The sequence below is a fragment of the Pogoniulus pusillus genome, chromosome 4 (assembly GCF_015220805.1).
Source record: "Pogoniulus pusillus isolate bPogPus1 chromosome 4, bPogPus1.pri, whole genome shotgun sequence".
NCBI classification, from domain to species: Eukaryota; Metazoa; Chordata; class Aves; order Piciformes; family Lybiidae; genus Pogoniulus; species Pogoniulus pusillus.
In genome coordinates, this window is record NC_087267.1 from 35,774,737 (window position 1) to 35,792,728 (window position 17,992).

The 17,992-nt window shown below is 39.8% G+C and overlaps 1 protein-coding gene across 6 annotated transcripts in view; it reads right to left on the reverse strand.

The window, feature by feature from the left end:
- The window catches only part of CACNA2D1 (calcium voltage-gated channel auxiliary subunit alpha2delta 1), a 407,133-nt gene that overhangs the window by 54,363 nt on the left and 334,778 nt on the right, over positions 1 to 17,992 (reverse strand). For all 6 annotated transcript variants that reach the window (XM_064142568.1, XM_064142569.1, XM_064142567.1 and 3 more), the window contains 6 exons: positions 12,694 to 12,772; positions 9,505 to 9,554; positions 7,825 to 7,914; positions 5,607 to 5,675; positions 3,128 to 3,202; positions 1,500 to 1,574 (listed from right to left, as the gene is read on the reverse strand). In XM_064142568.1, the coding sequence (XP_063998638.1) occupies positions 1,500 to 1,574; positions 3,128 to 3,202; positions 5,607 to 5,675; positions 7,825 to 7,914; positions 9,505 to 9,554; positions 12,694 to 12,772 (438 nt within the window). The remainder of the gene's footprint in view (positions 1 to 1,499; positions 1,575 to 3,127; positions 3,203 to 5,606; positions 5,676 to 7,824; positions 7,915 to 9,504; positions 9,555 to 12,693; positions 12,773 to 17,992) is intronic.

The window sequence follows — 17,992 nt, forward strand, 5'->3', positions numbered from 1 at the left end:
GGTGATTCATTATTATTTCTAACTTTTTAAAGTGTAAATAATCCATATATTTCTCACACTCTGGAGTGATATTTCAATTATTTTGAGCTAACGGAATTTTAACTTTATCATTTATGTAACTCTGTATTTGTGCAGTGTGAAATTAAACACAATACAGGAATGGCATGGATCAGATGGCAAAGGTCCAGGGGAGGGACATGAAAATAATCAGCCAGCTGGAAGAGCTCTGCGACAAGGACAGGCTGAGGGAGCTGGGCTTGTTTAGACTGCAGAAGAGAAGGCTCCAGGCAAACCTAATAGCAGCCTTCCAGTACCCGAAGAGAGGCTACAAGAAGGCTGCAGAGGGACTGTTTCCAAAGGCCTGAACTGATAGGATGAAGGACAATAGGTTTTAAATTAGATGAGACTTAGGTTGAAGGTTAGGAATAAGTTCTTTGCTATGAGGGTGGTGGGACATTGGAACCGGTTGCCCAGGGAGGTAGTTGAGGCTCCACCCCTGGAGATATACTAGGTCAGGTTTTACAAAGCTCTGAACAACCTGATCTAGTGGAGGATGCTCCTGCTGACTGCAGCGAGATTGGACTAGATGACCTTTAGAGGTCCCATCCAATCCACCCCCTTCTATGATTATATGAATCTATGAAAATCACTAAAATTATGGTTCTAATGGAATTAATATATATGCTTTTTGAAATATTACAGGAGATTGTTTGATCTGAAACAACCCTTCACCATAAGAAAGATTAAAATTTTGATTTCTGGAAAAAAAAATCATCCTTTCATGTTGAAATATTTAATGCAGCAGTCTGTGCAGGGTCAGGACTATAGGTAATGGATATAAAGCTAGATTGAAATATTGAGATTAAATTTTCCTGATTTATCTAGATAAATATTTAAAGTTTAAAGATGAAAGAACTTTCTCAAATTGAACTGTTTAAAAAATCTCAGCAAGATCCATCCCAACTCTGCAACTTGAGTTTCGGCTCTGGTAAACAGAAAACAGGCAACAGATTTCTGTGATTTTGTAATTATGAATGTTTCAATTTCTGAAATGAAGAAGCATCACAAAGTAAGCATGTGCACTAGTAAATTCCTTTCTTTGTGCAAAAACATCTGGTAACACACTACTGAGTTTTTTTTTCAGAATGATATTACAGCTACCACGAGATGTTTGGATATTACTATGTAGATATATAGATAAGTTTCTATATCAATATAGGTATACAGATAAGATATATAGATAAGTGTGCATGTAAAATATTGATTTATACTTATTATAGAAATATTTATTTAATTGGTAGCCAAGTTCACTGATAGCCAATGCTGGACTTTGTGCTGATTAAGGCAGATTTGGGTGAAACCATATGTTCAGCATGGATTTTTCCTGACACCCCCACAGCTGAGACTTCTTTACTATTTCTCTTTAATGTTTTCAGTAGATGTTATTTTCTGTTGTTTCTGATTATGATGATGATGTGATTTCTGAGGGGTTTTCATACCTTTGGTTGGAGATTTGGGTGAAGTAGCACATACCCGTTAGGATCAATTGCAAAATAGTATCCATTTGGACAGAGCTGAAAGAAACAAATTCAGTTTATCATTATAGAGTTATGAGTAACAAAGTAAAAATTAACCATTTTCAAGCAGTGGTCATATTGAGGAAAACACATTGCCTCAGGCATCAAGAAATAAGAGACATACTCCTTTACATTCATAAACTTGAAGCATAATTTAGACTGGTAGGATATATAAAGGTCATCTGCAACAACCCTCACTAAAAGCTGAGCTAACTTCACTGTTGGACTAGGTTTCAAAGGATCTTTGACTGTCTCTGTTGGTGATACTACAGCTTTTTTAGACAACCTGCTGCAGTGTTTAATCACCCTTCTAATATTTTTTTCCTAATTTTCAGCTGGATTTTCTGATACCACAACTATGTCAGCTGCTTCTTGTCATTTGCTACAATTCTTTCAAGACATGTTCACAGGATCACAGGATGTTAGGGGATGGAAGGCAGAGGAAAACCGTATAATCTAGTGCAGGTAGCACAGAAACTCATCCAGACAGGTCTTGAAAGTCTCCAGAGAAGGAGATTCCACAACTTCTCTGAGTAGCCTGTTCCAGTGCTCTGTGACTGTTACAGTAAAAAAGTTCTTCCTCATGCTGAGGTGAAACTTCCTGTGCTTCAGTTTACATCCATTGTCCCTTGTCCGATCACAGGGCACAAGTGGGAAAAGCTGACCCTTCCTTCTTGACACCCAGCCCTCATCTATTTATACACATTTATTAGATCCCCTCTCAGTCTTCTTTCAGGACTAAAAAACCTCAAGTCTCTCAGCCTTCTCTCATACAGCATGTACTAGGGTCCCTTAATTATCCCTATAACCATCTGCTGGACTCTTATCAAGCAGACCTCTGTCCTTCTAGAAGTTCATTTTCTCTGTATTTCCCATTAGGTAGCCCATTAGGTTCATTCTTCAATCTGAACAAACTGATCTCTCTCAATCTTATGTGTAATTGAACGACTTGTCCAACCTAGTGACTCTGCACTAGAGTGTGCCTAGCCCCTCAGCTTATTTCTTACACTGAAAACACCAAAGTTGTACACAGTACTCCTGATGCAGGTGTTCACTGTATAGTTAGTCTTCTTTCCTACAAGGTCACACTGCTAATCTATGTTCAGCTTCTCCTCCCCCATGGCTCTCAGGCCTGTTGCTGCCTCTTAAAGCAGTCTGTCCCAGTCTGTACTGTGGCATGGGAAAGTTTCATTGTAGATGGAGGATTTTGCATTGGCCCTCAGTTAAATTTGTGATGTTCCTTTGCTTCCTCAGCTGTTGTTTTCCACAGTACTAGTCATTTTCTTAGAAATTCTCCAGCTAGATGTCTAGATATATAAATTAATCACATTAAGTGGGGAACAGACAGACATGTATATTAAAGAACATTTCTATATGGCTGGAGAGAAAAATCACCAGAAAATTTACAACAATGGAAAAGAATGTAGGAAAAGAATTCTGATGGTATTTTGGTTCACATCCAGTTATTGGTGTATGACTTCTGAAAGAGTATGCACAGAAACTGCATATAAATGAGACATAAAGAGAAACCACCAATGTAAGCAACTTACTGTAAATCGTGGTGTTAGTTTTTTTATGTCCTCCAAAGAGACATCAACTCCCATGACTCCAAGGATCAGCTGGTTCTGTTAAGATTCCAAAATGTCAGAATAGGTTTGACACATTCACAATGCAGAATAACTGCAAACAGTCAGTGAATTAGGATTTGACAAATAATGGTTGGAGAAGCTGCCCATTTACTTAGGTATCTGTTCTAAATATTTTAAACTGGCCCAGGGATTCAAAATAGCATTCAACAGATTCATAACCTAGGATAGAATATGAACATTGTTTACGAAAATTAATAGGGAGGTTTTCATGGATGAAATATACCATATATATAAGAATAAAAAGTAGAAAGTGATGCAGTAATATTGCCAGTAGATACTAAATTCAGAGCACCAACATAGAGCTACTATTGCATGCCTAATTTGGACAACTGATAAGTAAGGCTCCAAAAGAATGAAACTATTTTGGACACAGTATCATGTTAAATGAAATAAATTGAAAAAAAAACCAAACCAAGAAGAACAAACAACCCAAAAAAACCCCAAAAAACCAAGAGACAGCTACTATAACAATAATCAGAATTTGAAATCAGAGACTCCTTTGCAGAATCATAGAATGCTTTAGGTTGGAAGGGAACTTAAAGATCATTTAGTTCTACCCTCCCTGCCATGGGCAGGGACACCTCCCTCTATAATAGGTTGCTCAAGAGCTAATCCTATCCAACTTTGAACATCTCCAGGGGTGAGGCATACACAAGCTCCCTGGGCAACCTGTTGGAACTCTCTCCTCCTACATCAATGGCAGTGTTTTATTGTTCCTTCAGCAGTTCTGACATAGGATGTTCTGCCTTAAATCAAGACCCTTCCTAGGCAGGTCTACCCACACAGTCAGAGGCTTCCCTGCTAAAGCAATGCTCCCTTTTGTTCTCCTCCCATTACTGCATCTCAGAATTTCAGTAGGGATTTTTTTCCCTCTTTATATATTCTCCAAGGAAAACAAAGATTTATTCTCCTATACAGAACAGAAGGACAGCCATTTACATGGTATCACATCTCTCCATACAGGGAGAAAGAATTCATAACCCATACAACACAGCTTAGTCTAGAGAAGTCAAGGCTGAGGGGATGTCATCAATGTCTATGAATAAAAATACCTTAGGGATGGGTGTCAAGATGAAGGTGCCAGCTTCTTTTAGGTGGTGCCCAGTGATAGGACAAGGAACAATGGGTACAGGCTAGAACATAGGAGTTTCCACCTCCATACAAGGAGATACTTCTTTATGGTTGACAGCACTGGAACAGGCTGCCCAGAGAAGCTGTGAAGTCTTTTTCTCTGGAGACTTTCAAAATTCATTCAGATGCATTCCTGTACGACCTACTCTAGGTGATCCTGCTCTGACAGGGTGTTTGGACTGGATGATCTTTCAAGGTCCCTTCCAACTTTTAACATGCCGTGATATTAAATAAATTTGAAATACATGTTGGAAAATGCAGTCTACAACGTCAAATTCAGGTAGAGATGTAAGTTAAGCAAATTCAAGTTCTCCTCTTATTTCTCTATGCAGAACTACAACTCTTTCACTTCTTAGAAAGACACCCTTTGATAATCATGAATCTCCCCTTTTGGAACCAGGCCGAGTGAAATCCAGGCATTGTCATTCATATAAGATTATTAAACCCATGTTTTACTTCATTTTTTAAAGGGAAATGATGACAACTGTTTTGAAAGTAAATAAAAGCCATGGTAGTGACAACATCTGTATCTATTCATTCTGAGTCTACCTAATACCTGAGAAACTAAAACAAATACCTTGCCTAAGTATCTATATATTTTAACCTGAATACCACATTGAACTTTCATCATTTACTGAGCATATTCTAGGTTTGATTAAACAAATAAACAAACAAAACCCAAACAGAACAAAACCACAAAACCCCATAAATATTTAGTGATGAGGACATAAATTCCCTTCATATGAGAGAAGAATAGGTATGGACAATTGTATTTATTTAATATTTAGACTTCAATATAAGTATACAGTGCTCTTTTTAATTATCATTAAAACCAACTAATTCATATTCTCTATAGCATTACTTTTCACCCTAAAATGTCAGAGCTTCACATATTCATTATAAAATTATCTGAACATTTCTTTTTTTTTTTTGGCAAGGCCTAAATAATATAATCTATTTCTCATCTATTGAGTGCTTCAAGCATTCCCAGTGCCACCAGGTCACAGAGACAGATCAAGGAATGGCATGACCTGTGAAACTCAAAACTACAGAAAGGGTGATACACATTTTTCTTCTTCCCAGGAGGTTATCATGAAAATAGGTGACCTGTTTTTATCAGATGTAAAAGACAATTAAACTGCAAAAAGCTTTATGGAAAAACACATTTTCAAGAAGTTTAATTATAAATTTAATTTTTAAATGAAACAAAACTTTTTCTTTTTTTTTTTTTCTTGCAGTAACAGCTTACTATTTTGCCATTTTGTTCCTTTGTTAGGTTGAAGACAGGTAGGGTTCCTGTGATCACAAGGCCCAGCTCCTAGGAAATAACCACAGGCAGAGGGGTGAAAAATACTTTTTAGTTCAATAACAAATGCTGAACCATAATATATCAGAAGAATTTGGGGATTATTGCAGCTAAACATTATGTTAAAGTACTGACTTTAGTTTGCAAAAAGAAAAGGACAAAATACTTCTATTTAACTGATGTTATAATAAGTTAAAACTAATTTTTTTGTGTCCATGTGATAATGATCTATAAATTAGTTTTTTAAAAGAACAGATGGTGTGCAACCCTTAAGATATAATAAACCCCCTTAAAACAAAACAACCCAACCAAGCAACCAAAAACCACACACACACAAAAAACCAACAACAAAAAACAACAACAAAAAGAAAGAAAAATCAAAGTTCAGATGGTAAGCAACAAAAATATACAAGATATAGGATATGTCAGCAGAAAATTCCTACTATTTTCCTTGCATCAGCCTTTTTCACTGGCTTGCAAAAATGGCCATCATCAATTCTGCAAAATCACAGTCTCTTGTTGAACAGAGGCAAAGAATCTGCACTTACTTGTGAAAATGCAAGAAATTTGATTTTCCTTTCTTAACAGTCACAACTCATATTTGAAATAGGATCCAGAAAACCATACTTTTAGATAGACAGGACATTTTGGGTTCCATTCTAAATTGTCTGCTGGGAGATTTCCTTTTTCCCTATTTTTTTTCTTTTTTTATTTTAATGTTTGGGGTTTATTTCAACTTCTTGTCACCTCACTGATACTTCCCCCCTTCCATATATTCTGCTGAGGAGCCATAGCATCTTTTTCCTCTTTGTTTCCTTAAAAATATAAGCTAAAACACTCTATTAATCCACTCTGATGAAATCTGTTCTCCATTCTCTCATTTCTCCATTTCATTTAAATTGAACTTTAAATTATCCTTCATAAGCCAAAGTTCATGTATCTAGTAGAAAGTGATGAGATTGGATTTAGTAACATTACAAGCAAGGTGAAGAGAAGTCTGTGTTATACAACAAATAAAAAGGGAAAAGCTTGAAAGAAAGACTGGCTGAGCCCACTGAAAATACAAAGTACTACAACAGAAGCTTGCAGGTATCACTTGTTTTACTTCATTGAACGGATCACTTTCTATCCCTGATTACAAATTGAGCTTTGACTCTACAACTGTCATAGAACAGAGGAAATTTTGACATAACATCCTTTATGTTTCCAGTAAGTACCTCTACAGAAATCAAGAAAACATGGTTAATGAACTTCTGGCCATTGAAATTCCAAAGAAAAACTAGTTCCTCTGTGTCACATGATGTGTTGATAAAAAATTTACTGTAATGCTGACTGACAGGAAGAAGTGGATTTTGACATGGCATTAGATGACCATGTGAACTTGGACAAATACACGATTCCAGATGACCATTTTGCAGTAATGCTTGCCTAGTTAAAGTTACTCAGAAAAAGGTTATCTAGAGTAACAGATTTGATTGCTGCTAATAATACTTTGTGTTTCGTAGCTTCCTGAATATGTTTGTTTTACGAGACTGAAGCGATAAATGTAGCAGCAAGGAAAGCACTTCATATATCTTTTTATTTCCCTATTACATGCACTGACAAATTAAATATATCATTACCTTGAGATATTTAATTTGCAAGCAATTACAGAAACATGATAGCTCAAAGATCCAAGTTCAGAATCTGTACAAATTCCCAGTAACATTGGCAGGTTTCATTCTGCCTGAAATACTTCTGGGAAATGAAACAAACCAAACTAAAAACGCTCAAACAAACAAATGAACAAAAAAAAATAACTCCTGACTAGAAACATAAGATATAACCTTTAGCACAGCACAGGTACAACACTGCAAAACTATTTGCTTCGTTGTTCTTCTGTTTAATTGAGGACAGCAATAACCTATACTTAAAGATCTGTGTGGAAAATTATTGTTTCTTCCTCTCTGTTACAGGTCAGGACACTTAAGAGCCTAGTAGATGCAAGTATTAGAAATGGCTGTATGGAAAATTGCTCTATTCAAATGTGTAGATGTAGTAAATATAAAATATTATGTCTGGAACAATAGGACATTGAGTCCTCAGTACTGTGAAAAATGGACCCCTATAGTTACTAATTTGATAAAGTTGTTTCTTTGCTAAAGATAAATACAAGCCATACCAGAGCATCCAGATAGACATTTGTCCATTGAACTTGTTTGGCTTTCTCTCCAGCTAAAACCATTGGTCTTCCCAAAACATCCAGATATTCCTGCCAAAAAGTGTAATAAGCTCATCAGAAGGCACAAAGTCCAGAAACAGCACTAAAAAAAAACTTCAATAATCAAACAGAAACAATTACAGTATCAGAAAGAAAACAGTAAAAATTCACCACTAAATCATGAGTAGTATTTATTTAATTACCTACAATTATACTACCCAAGAATTCAGTCTTCACTTTGCAGTATTTACTGTCAAGGCAATTCCTGTGTTTCAGTTTTGGTCCCATGGACCTTAGTCACCCATAACCACTGCTCTCTTTCTGTGAAGCGGTAATTTGAGCTATTTTTGATCCAAAATGAATTGTTAATGATGTAATGAAATTACAAACAGATCACAGAACCTTCAATCCAGAAGAGAGTGTGGGAGATGGAGGGTGAGTGCTGCAACAGCTGGGTATGTTAAGCTCCTACAGAGCATCAACTTGCATAACTTCTATTGAAACAAAAAAAAAAAATCAGGGTAATAAAACCTTCCAGCATCTTTCTGCCTTCAGTTTAGGAGTATGACTAAATCTGGTGATCTTATGATATGTCAGATTTCTGGTCAGTTTGGGAGCAGGTGCCATCAAACTTGTTTCAGTCTTCAACATTTTCAATTTGTCAGATCATATTTGGGATAAATCTTGCCAGATACTATCTGGAAGAGTTTAACAGAATCAAAGGATATTTTCTCAAGCCAGAGGAAGGACTCATTGCCAAAAAGAAAAAAGTCATGCTTAGTCTTGGAAGGACAAAGAACTGTCATGATATTTCTCTACTTTTCTGGACACACAAATACATGGATTTTCAGGCAACTTACTGTAACATCTCGTCCTCTACACTGTAAGCTTACATGACACCATATAATTCCACGGTCCTGTGCTCTTAATTATCTACATGCATGCCTGCTAAAATGCTACCAAATCTTCTTTTGGAAGGAAAAAAGTAATTTCTCCCAGACTAGATGGATTAATCCTAGAAGCCAGACAGTACCAGGTCACTGTTTCCACCCAGCTGAGTTCAGATACTCCACAGCAGAGCTTGACACCCATCTACAACCTTCTCCACATAAAATATGAACCCTCAGGATCATGCTACAAGGCAGGAGACATATTATGAATGCTTTGAGGTGTTAAAAAAAATTCTGGGTTTATAGAACTTGATTAAAAAATTGCTGCTGTGTCTCTAGATTATAGTGACCATATGAGGTGAGGAGGAAAATTGAGCCCAAAATACAGTCCTTGTGCAGCAGTCTGAAGGATACAGGTCACTTCAAACATGATGATGTGTGCATGCGGGCAGCCTGCTTCAGAGGGTGCTAATATGACCAGTGTGCATGAAAGCTTCTGTGAGCCAGCTGGCCAGGGAAACAGGGATCACACTGTGAATTGGCTCACTACAACTAATAAAAAGGGGGAAAAATAGAATATTATACCAGAATATTTCCTCATACATAAAAGAAAGCCTTTTTTGCTCCATTCTTAATGTAGAGTATCTTAAAATCTAACTGATGCAAACAGATGTGAAATACAACAGATTCAGGAGTGTCGATTACTCCACTTTGTGTTTTAACTGTACATGGATCTGGCCACAACACTTACCTGGGTATTTATTCTTATGGCTCCAATGGATGGAATTTCATAATAATAACCTAAAATTTAGAACAAAAAGAACCTCAACTTACTATCATACATTGCTAATATCTTAGTCTTCAGGAATTTTATTTAGCTCATAATTGCTAATTTATTTTTATAGAAATTGTCAGGTATAAATGGAATACTGCTTTAGTAGATGTGCAAGTTTGAGCCAAGATAGAATGTTTTGGTGAGAAAAATTAGATTATAGGCTGTGAAAAGGAAAAAATGGTGATGGCTGCTTCACTCATAGGCTTGCTGAGATGTATAAGAACAAGAACATAAATATAGATGACAGAGTCGCTCTCTGTCTCTTGGGGCTGCATGAACTTCTCTATCTAATCTGCCTGACTAATCCATTTGCTTCCTAATCCCCCTGGATGACCCTCCAAACTACCTTAAGGCAAAGTCTGGGGTAAGGTAGAGGGGTGAGAGAAGGAAGGGTGGTCGAGAGCCCCTCCTGGGGACTCTGGTTTCTGGGAGGGCTGTTGTGTTTCTGTATTACTTTTTAACTTGTATATTTCTGTATATATTGTAAATATCTCCTTGTATATTATGCTAAACTGTAAATATGAAGATTCATTCTTTAATGTCCAGCTTGGCTAAGTCTAGTCTGGGTGATTTTCCAAAATGGGGGGGGGGGGGGGGGAGGGGGGTGTGTGTGTCAGGTAACACCCAAACCATTACAGTAGGTGCCACCACAACGAATGACCATGTATTACATGTTACCATGCCACCATAGGCCAAGCTAGCTACTCCCAAGGAGCGAGAGTATATAGTGTATACTTCTATCTGATTCTTTAAAGATGAGATCATGCACTGACTTGGTACTCCTGAAATCCCAATTACTCTGATATGCAAGGATATTTAATGGCTATTTTAATATGCTGTGACAGCAACATAATTATATGCTGAATGCATATAGGAATGCAAGTGTATCTACAATCCGCCACAACAGTAAAGCTCATAGCATAAAGAATATAAAGTGATCTGTGGAAATGATGAAAAAAAATCTAATGGATATTTCTTCTAATTAACCATCAGAAATATCTTTATTCAGCATTGATTCCATTATATATTTGTTTGAATAAAAAAAAAACACCTTATAGAATCATAGAATCATAGAATCAACCAGGTTGGAAGAGATCTCCAACATCATCTTCAAAAAAAGACTGGATGAGGCACTCGGTGCCATGCTCTAGTTGACTGGCTAGGGCTGGGTGCTAGGTTGGACTGGATGATCTTGGAGGTCTCTTCCAACCTGGTTGATTCTATGACCCAGTCTATGAACCAGGCCAACCTAGCACCCAGCCCTATCCAGTCAACTAGACCATGGCTCTAAGTGCCTCGTCCAGGCTTTTCTTCAACACCTCCAGGGACGGTGATTCCACTACCTCCCTGGGCAGCCCATTCCAATGCCAATCACTCTCTCTGGCAACAACTTCCTCCTAACATCCAGCTGATATCTCCCCCGGCACAACTTGAGACTGTGTCCCCTTGTTCTGTTGCTGGTTGCCTGGGAGAAGAGACCAACCCCCACCTGGCTACAATGCCCCTTCAGGTAGTTGTAGACAGCAATGAGGTCACCCCTGAGCCTCCTCTTCTCTAGGCCAAACAACCCCAGCCCCCTCAGCCACTCCTCATAGGATTTGTGTTCCAGGCCCCTCACCAGCTTTGTTGCCCTTCTCTGGACACGTTCCAGTACCTCAACATCTCTCTTGAATTGAGGAGCCCAGAACTAGACACAGTACTCAAGGTGTGGCCTGACCAGTGTTGAGTACAGGGGAAGAATAACCTCCCTTGTCCTACTGGCCACACTGTTCCTGATACAGGCCAGGATACCATTGGCTCTCTTGGCCACCTGGGCACACTGCTGGCTCATCTTCAGCTTCTATCTATCAGTACCCCCAGGTCCCTTTCCTCCTGGCTGCTCTCCAGCCACTCCATCCCCAGCCTGTAGCACTGCTTCGGGGTGTTGTGGCCAAAGTGCAGAATCCTGCACTTGGCCTTGTTAAATCTCATCCCATTGGCCTCTGCCCACCCATCCAGCCTGTCCAGGTCCCTCTGCAGGGCTCTCTTACCTTCCAGCCGATCAACACCTGCTCCCAGCTTGTGTCATCTGCAAAGTACAGGCTGGGGACGGAGTGGCTGGAGAGCAGCCAGGAGGAAAGGGACCTGGGGGTACTGGTAGACAGTAGGCTGAAGATGAGCCAGCAGTGTGCCCAGGTGGCCAAGAGAGTCAATGGCATCCTGGCCTGGATCAGGAACAGTGTGGCCAGTAGGACAAGGGAGGTTATTCTTCCCCTGTACTCAACACTGGTCAGGCCACACCTTGAGTCCTGTGTCCAGTTCTGGCCTCCGCAATTCAAGAGAGATGTTGAGGTGCTGGAACATGTCCAGAGAAGGGCAACAAAGCTGGTGAGGGGCCTGGAACACAAATCCTATGAGGAGAGGCTGAGGGAGTTGGGGCTGTTTAGCCTGGAGGAGGCTCAGGGGTGACCTCATTGCTGTCTACAACTACCTGAAGGGGCATTGTAGCCAGGTGGGGGGTAGCCTCTTCTGCCAGGCAACCAGCAATAGAACAAGGGGACACAGTCTCAAGTTGTGCCAGGGTAGGTACAGGCTGGATATTAGGAGGAAGTTCTTCACAAAGAGAGTGATTGGCATTGGAATGGGCTGCCCAGGGAGGTGGTGGAGGCACCGTCCCTGGAGGTCTTCAAGCAAAGACTGGATGGGGCACTTGGTGCCATGGTCTAGTTGGCTGGATAGGGTTGGGTGCTAGGTTGGACTGGATGATCTTGGAGGTCTCTTCCACCCTGGTTGATTCTATGATTCTATGACATGGAATCTCCTATGTCTTAACTTCCACCCCATGCCCTCTATCCTGTCATCACTGAGAAGAGGGTGGTTCCATCGTTCTGGCACTCACCCCTTACATACCTGGACTGTGGCTGATTAGGTTCATACCTGAACCTCTTGGACTGTGTCTGACTAGCTGAGTGGACTAGCTGGGTGGATTAGCTAACTTAAAAATGAGGCTGAAAACAAATAATCTGTGATTTTTAGAGACTAGTAAAGCTATTACCTACCCAAAGCTCTATCAAAGAATAGTTTAATGAAAAAGAAAAATAAGTGTTTAAAAGAAAAACAGAGTACCTTTATTTTCACAGGCCATCCATTGTATGGGTCCTTTGTCATAGTTATGTTGACCAACAGAGAATGTGAACACACGTACCTAGCAAAAATAAAACCAAATGCATATTATTTAATGATACCTGAGGTTTGCATATATTTGAACAGGAAAATAACTGTGAATTTGCCTCAGTTATCACCATACCAGACACATTATTATTACAATATTGGAGTCATCAATTCCCACATTCATAGAATGGGTTGGGTTGGAAGGGATCTTAAAGATCATCTAGTTCCAATCCCCCTTCAATGGACAGGGGCACTTTTTGCTAGACTAGGTTGCTCAAGGGCTCCACCAACTTGGCCATGAACACCTCCAGGAAGGGAGCATTCATGACCTCTGTGACCTGAGCTAGGTTATGGTCCTGTTCTGGCAGGGAGGTTGGACTCAATGAACTCTTTGGGTTCCTTCCAACCCCTGACATTCTGTGATCCAGCGATGACCTCCCTGGGCAACCTCTCCCATTCTCTCGCTACCATCACTGTAAAGAATTTCTTCCTAATATCCAGTCTAAATCTGTCCTATCACTACAAGCCCTTGTAAAAAAGTTCCTTTCTGATTTTCTTGTAGGCTCTCTTCATGTACTGGAAGGCTGCTATGAGGTCTCCCCGGAGCCTTCTCTTCTCCAGGCTGAACAACCCCAGATCCCTCAGCCTGTCCTCATAGAAGAGGAGTTCCAAGGCTCTGACCATTTCAGTGGCCCTCCTCTGGACACACTCCAGCAGCTCCATGTCCCTCTGATGCTGGGTGCACCAGAACTGAATGCATTGCTGTAGGTGGGATCTCACAGTATCAGGGCAGAAACACCTCCCTTGTCCTGTTGGTTACACTGCTTTCAATGCAGTCTGGAACACAGTGGCCTTCTGGGCTGCAAGTGCACACTGCCAGCTCATGATGAGTTTTTCATCAACTAATACTTCCCAAATCCTGCTCATTGAGTCTGCTCTCTAGCCACTCTTTCCTCAGTCTGTGTTTGTGCCCAACCCAGGTGTAAGACCTTGCAGTTGACCTTGTTGAGCTTCATGAGGTTGTCTTGGGCCCATCTCTAAAGCCTGTCCATCAAGTAGAACTCAAGAAGAATGTTCTTTCACGTACTCTTTTCACACTTTAAAGCTTTTACACTGGCTGCATCTATCAGCCATTTTAGTGTCTTTTTTTTGTTTGTTTTTTCCCCCTAAGGTGCCAATTATAACTCTTCAGGTTTTGTTAAATTAGTTTACATAACCTCCTATCACTAATAGATGTTTGCCATCCAACACATGCATGGCAGTAGAATTGACAGCAATGAAAACCACAATTTTTAGGATACAAAATAATTTCATTTAAAAAAAAATCAGATACCACAGAAAACAAATTCTCAGAGTCTTTTCCATGTAAACCCACTAAACTAGTTCAACCAAGTTCCACAGAAAGGGTAAGCTTCTGATATTTCACTTTAAGCCATACTTTATAAGGACTTTTCTGTTTTGTTTCAGCACTGCAACTTCAAACTATCTCATCAGAGCAGGGGAATTACACCTCCACAAGAATTCCAGAATTCACCAAACTCTATCCAAGTTTTGGTCTGAAAAAAAAGTTTTGTAGACAAAATTATTTCCTATTCAGATTGTCTGATCTGAAAAAGAAAAATCTGAACCAAAACCTGGAGGTGTTGTATACGAATTAAAAATCCCACAAAACACAAAGAAAAGTTACATATCTTCTGTTTCAGCTTCTGGTTGAATATTTGGTTCCACAGCAAAGCATTTCTGTAATAGGTGGGAAAAATATTTCCCAAAGAGTTTAACAGCTGTTCATCAGGAATGTCCAAGGACTAGACTGCCTTTCCTTTTTCAGGCATCTCTTTTTGTATCTAACTTTACCTCTTCACTCAAAAATAACTACATGAGATCAAGATACAAATTCTTTTCTCTGAAACTTGATGATCATGTTTTAAATTAAGGCAGAATTAATTTGCATGTAGGCTCTAACTAATATACAAAGTAGTATTTTCTTCAAATCATTTTCACAAAATAAAATTTCAGAGACCCCCAATAAACTCTTGATCATTGCTAATCTTTTAAATGATAACTTACACATATTTTTGTCACATTGTTTAGCACATTTCAATTACTATCCAAACCACCAAATTATGTGACAGCATCAGAGCTACAACCAAGAGTTGTAGGAAAGCTCAAAATCACCAGTCACACAAAATTACAGAACATATCTGGTTGGAAGAGACCTCCAAGATCATCCAGTCCAACCCTTGGCTGAGCACTGAAGGGTCAACACTAAACCACATCCCTGAACATCAGGTCCACACACTGCTTGAAAACTCCCTGGGGATGGTGACTTCACCACTGCCTTGGGCAGACCATTCCAATATTGGACAATATTTCAGTGAAGAAATATTTCCTAATATCCATTCTGAACCTCCTCTGGTGCAGCTTGTAACCATTTCCTCTGGTCCTGTTGCTTGTCATCAAGGAGAAGAGGCTGGGCTCCTCTTGGCTCCAACCTCCCTTCAGGGAGCTGTAGAGAGACGTTAAGTCTCACCTCAGCCTCCTCTTCTCCAGACTGAACAACCTCAGGTGCTCCTCATAGGCCACATGCTAAAGGCCCTTCATGAGCCCCACTGCCCTTCTCTGGACACACTCCAGGACCTCAATGCCCTTCCTGTAGTGAATGGCTCACAACTGAACATGGTACTCAAAGTGTGACCTCAGCAGTGCTAGGTACAAGGTGACAATCACCTCCCTTTTCCTGCAGGCCACAGTGTTTCCAGTACAAAGCAGGATGCCATTGGCAGCTAGCAAACACTGAAAGTTCAATAGTGTTGACCATTATATGCAAGGAAAGCAAACAAAGTTTCTGCTAGATGTCATTTTTAATTAACAGTATGTTGTGATCTGCTTTATCTGTGCAACCACTTTGTCTCTGCAGTTAAAAGTAGAATTAAAGCAAGTATTCTGTTGCAATGAATGCTGCTTCAGGTGCTTCTTCCGTTTGTTTCTTTCTTTCTTTTTTCCCCTTCCCTTAAATGCAGAAATAATTTGAAGTTTTTCTATAAAACTCAGTAATGGCTCAAGCCAGTTACACTTCTAGTTACACAGACAGGCATGGGAATGACAGTACATATAAGATGGTGGCATTTTGTTCTCATCATTCATATCATAGCATCATAGAATCAAGCAGTTTGGAAGAGACCTCCAAGATCATCCAGTCCAGCCTATCACCCTATCCAGTCAACTAGACCATGGCACTAAGTGTCTCAGCCAGGCTTTTTTTGAGCATCCCTAGGGACAGTGACTCCACCATCTCCCTGGGCAGCCCATTCCAATGGCAAATCACTCTCTGGGAAGAACTTCCTCCATACATCCAGCCTATACTTCCCCCGGCACAACTTGAGACTGTGTCCCCTTGTTCTGTTGCTGGTTGCCTGGCAGAAGAGACCAACCCCCATCTGGCTACAATGTCCCTTCAGGTAGTTGTGGACACTATTATCTATATGGATAGAGACAGATGAAAAATGTGTCCTACGACCATGAAAATAGTATTGGTAGTGCAAACATAGAATCTTAGAGCTGTTGAGGCATAGAGCTGTTGGGATTGAAAGAGACCTTTGAGATCATCAAGATAATCTCACAACCTCTTTCTGGTTACTTGTCCCTCCCAGATTCTCACCTTTTATGTCTACAACTCTACTATTTTTTGAATATTGTACCACATTGTAAATTTGAGTTACATTTTCCACCCCCTGTTTGTTCTTGGTCCCTTTTACAAAATGTCCATTTTGTGATGGATCTTTTTGTTTAATTTTGTTTAATTACCATCTGTTTTTTTCCAAGCTGAATATCACAATGCTATTTTCTGTTGGTGTCTCTCAACTGACAATGTCCCTATCTACCATCCTCCTGGGTTGTTTGAACTCACCACTGCTCTCAGTCTCGTGTCCACTGAACACTTGGTTCAGAATGCCATAACCTCAAAAACTCGTGGTGCAATTAGGAAAATCAAAAGCACTGAAAGTCACTGGTTAGATAGCTGAGTGACCTGATGTCTCTTTTGGGTTAGAAGTAACTAATTAACTTCAGACCGAGCCATGTGGGTTTGCTTATGTGCGTATAAAACACGAGCCAATTAGACTGGACTGTCTAGCACTTGATCTCAAATGTAAAAATGAACCACTGCATTGGATTCAAGTTGTGAAATGCTATGTAATTTAGGGAAAAGGAGCAGCATGTTAAATCTGCAACTAATGTGCAAAGAATTTAGAATTTAAATTATTGACAACAAGCAGAGGACAATATATGAGATTTACTGTTCCTTGGATAATTAACAGAGATAAAGAACTGCAATGAAAATAGGAGCTTTTAATTGTTACTTGGTTTTGGCAAGAGGGTGGAACATTCAAAAGAGTTTTCTTTTTCCTATTGCCTCATCTGGAATTGAGTAGAATGACAGACCAGCTGGAAAAATGAGTCAGCAAGTCAAATTAAACAAGCCAATTTTAGCAAAAAAGCCACGCTCTGTGCTAATATATTCTGTGACAGGACCCAGAGTCAGCCAAAGGACTGAGGTGTGTCTGTCTATACCTCTTCCTTACAGACATCTCTCCAAAGAAGACAAAAGACTTTTAAACTTAACGAGACACGTTTAATTACTTTTAATAGGGAATTTATGACTGAGAACACTTGGACTAACTAGATCAGACACAATGACTATGAGCACCTCTCCCTTTGCCTGTTGTTTCTTTTAAGTCTGGTTTCAACCAGCTAAGTGGATTCCTGAACTGAAGCAAACTGCCAAGTAGTCTTTGATCCCAAGAACTTGTTTTCCATAACCACTGAGGTCTGTTTGTTCCTTTGTGCTTCTCTGCAGCCTTGTAGGTTCTGCATACACTATCAGTTGGTAGGTCATTTTACTATGCTCTTTCTGTCCATCACCCACATCAGTGCATGCACACTTCTGTTCCCCAGGCCATTTCTAAGGTAAAGTACAACTTTGCCTCCACACGGAGAAAATCCATTTCTTTTTTTCACGAAGTAACATAACTTTTAAATCAATAAAATCCAATGGAGCAATTGGAAAAACAAAACAGTAGCTGCCACACTTCCTGATTTTCATGGTAAGTACATCTAGAAAACTCATACCCTTGGCTAAGTAGAGACAGGCCTGCTCTGCCAGCCCAGTCAGATACAGCACTGAAACTGTTCTGCACTTTCGCCTCAACAACCCCAAGCAGCACTACAGGCTGGGGACAGAGTGGCTGGAAAGCAG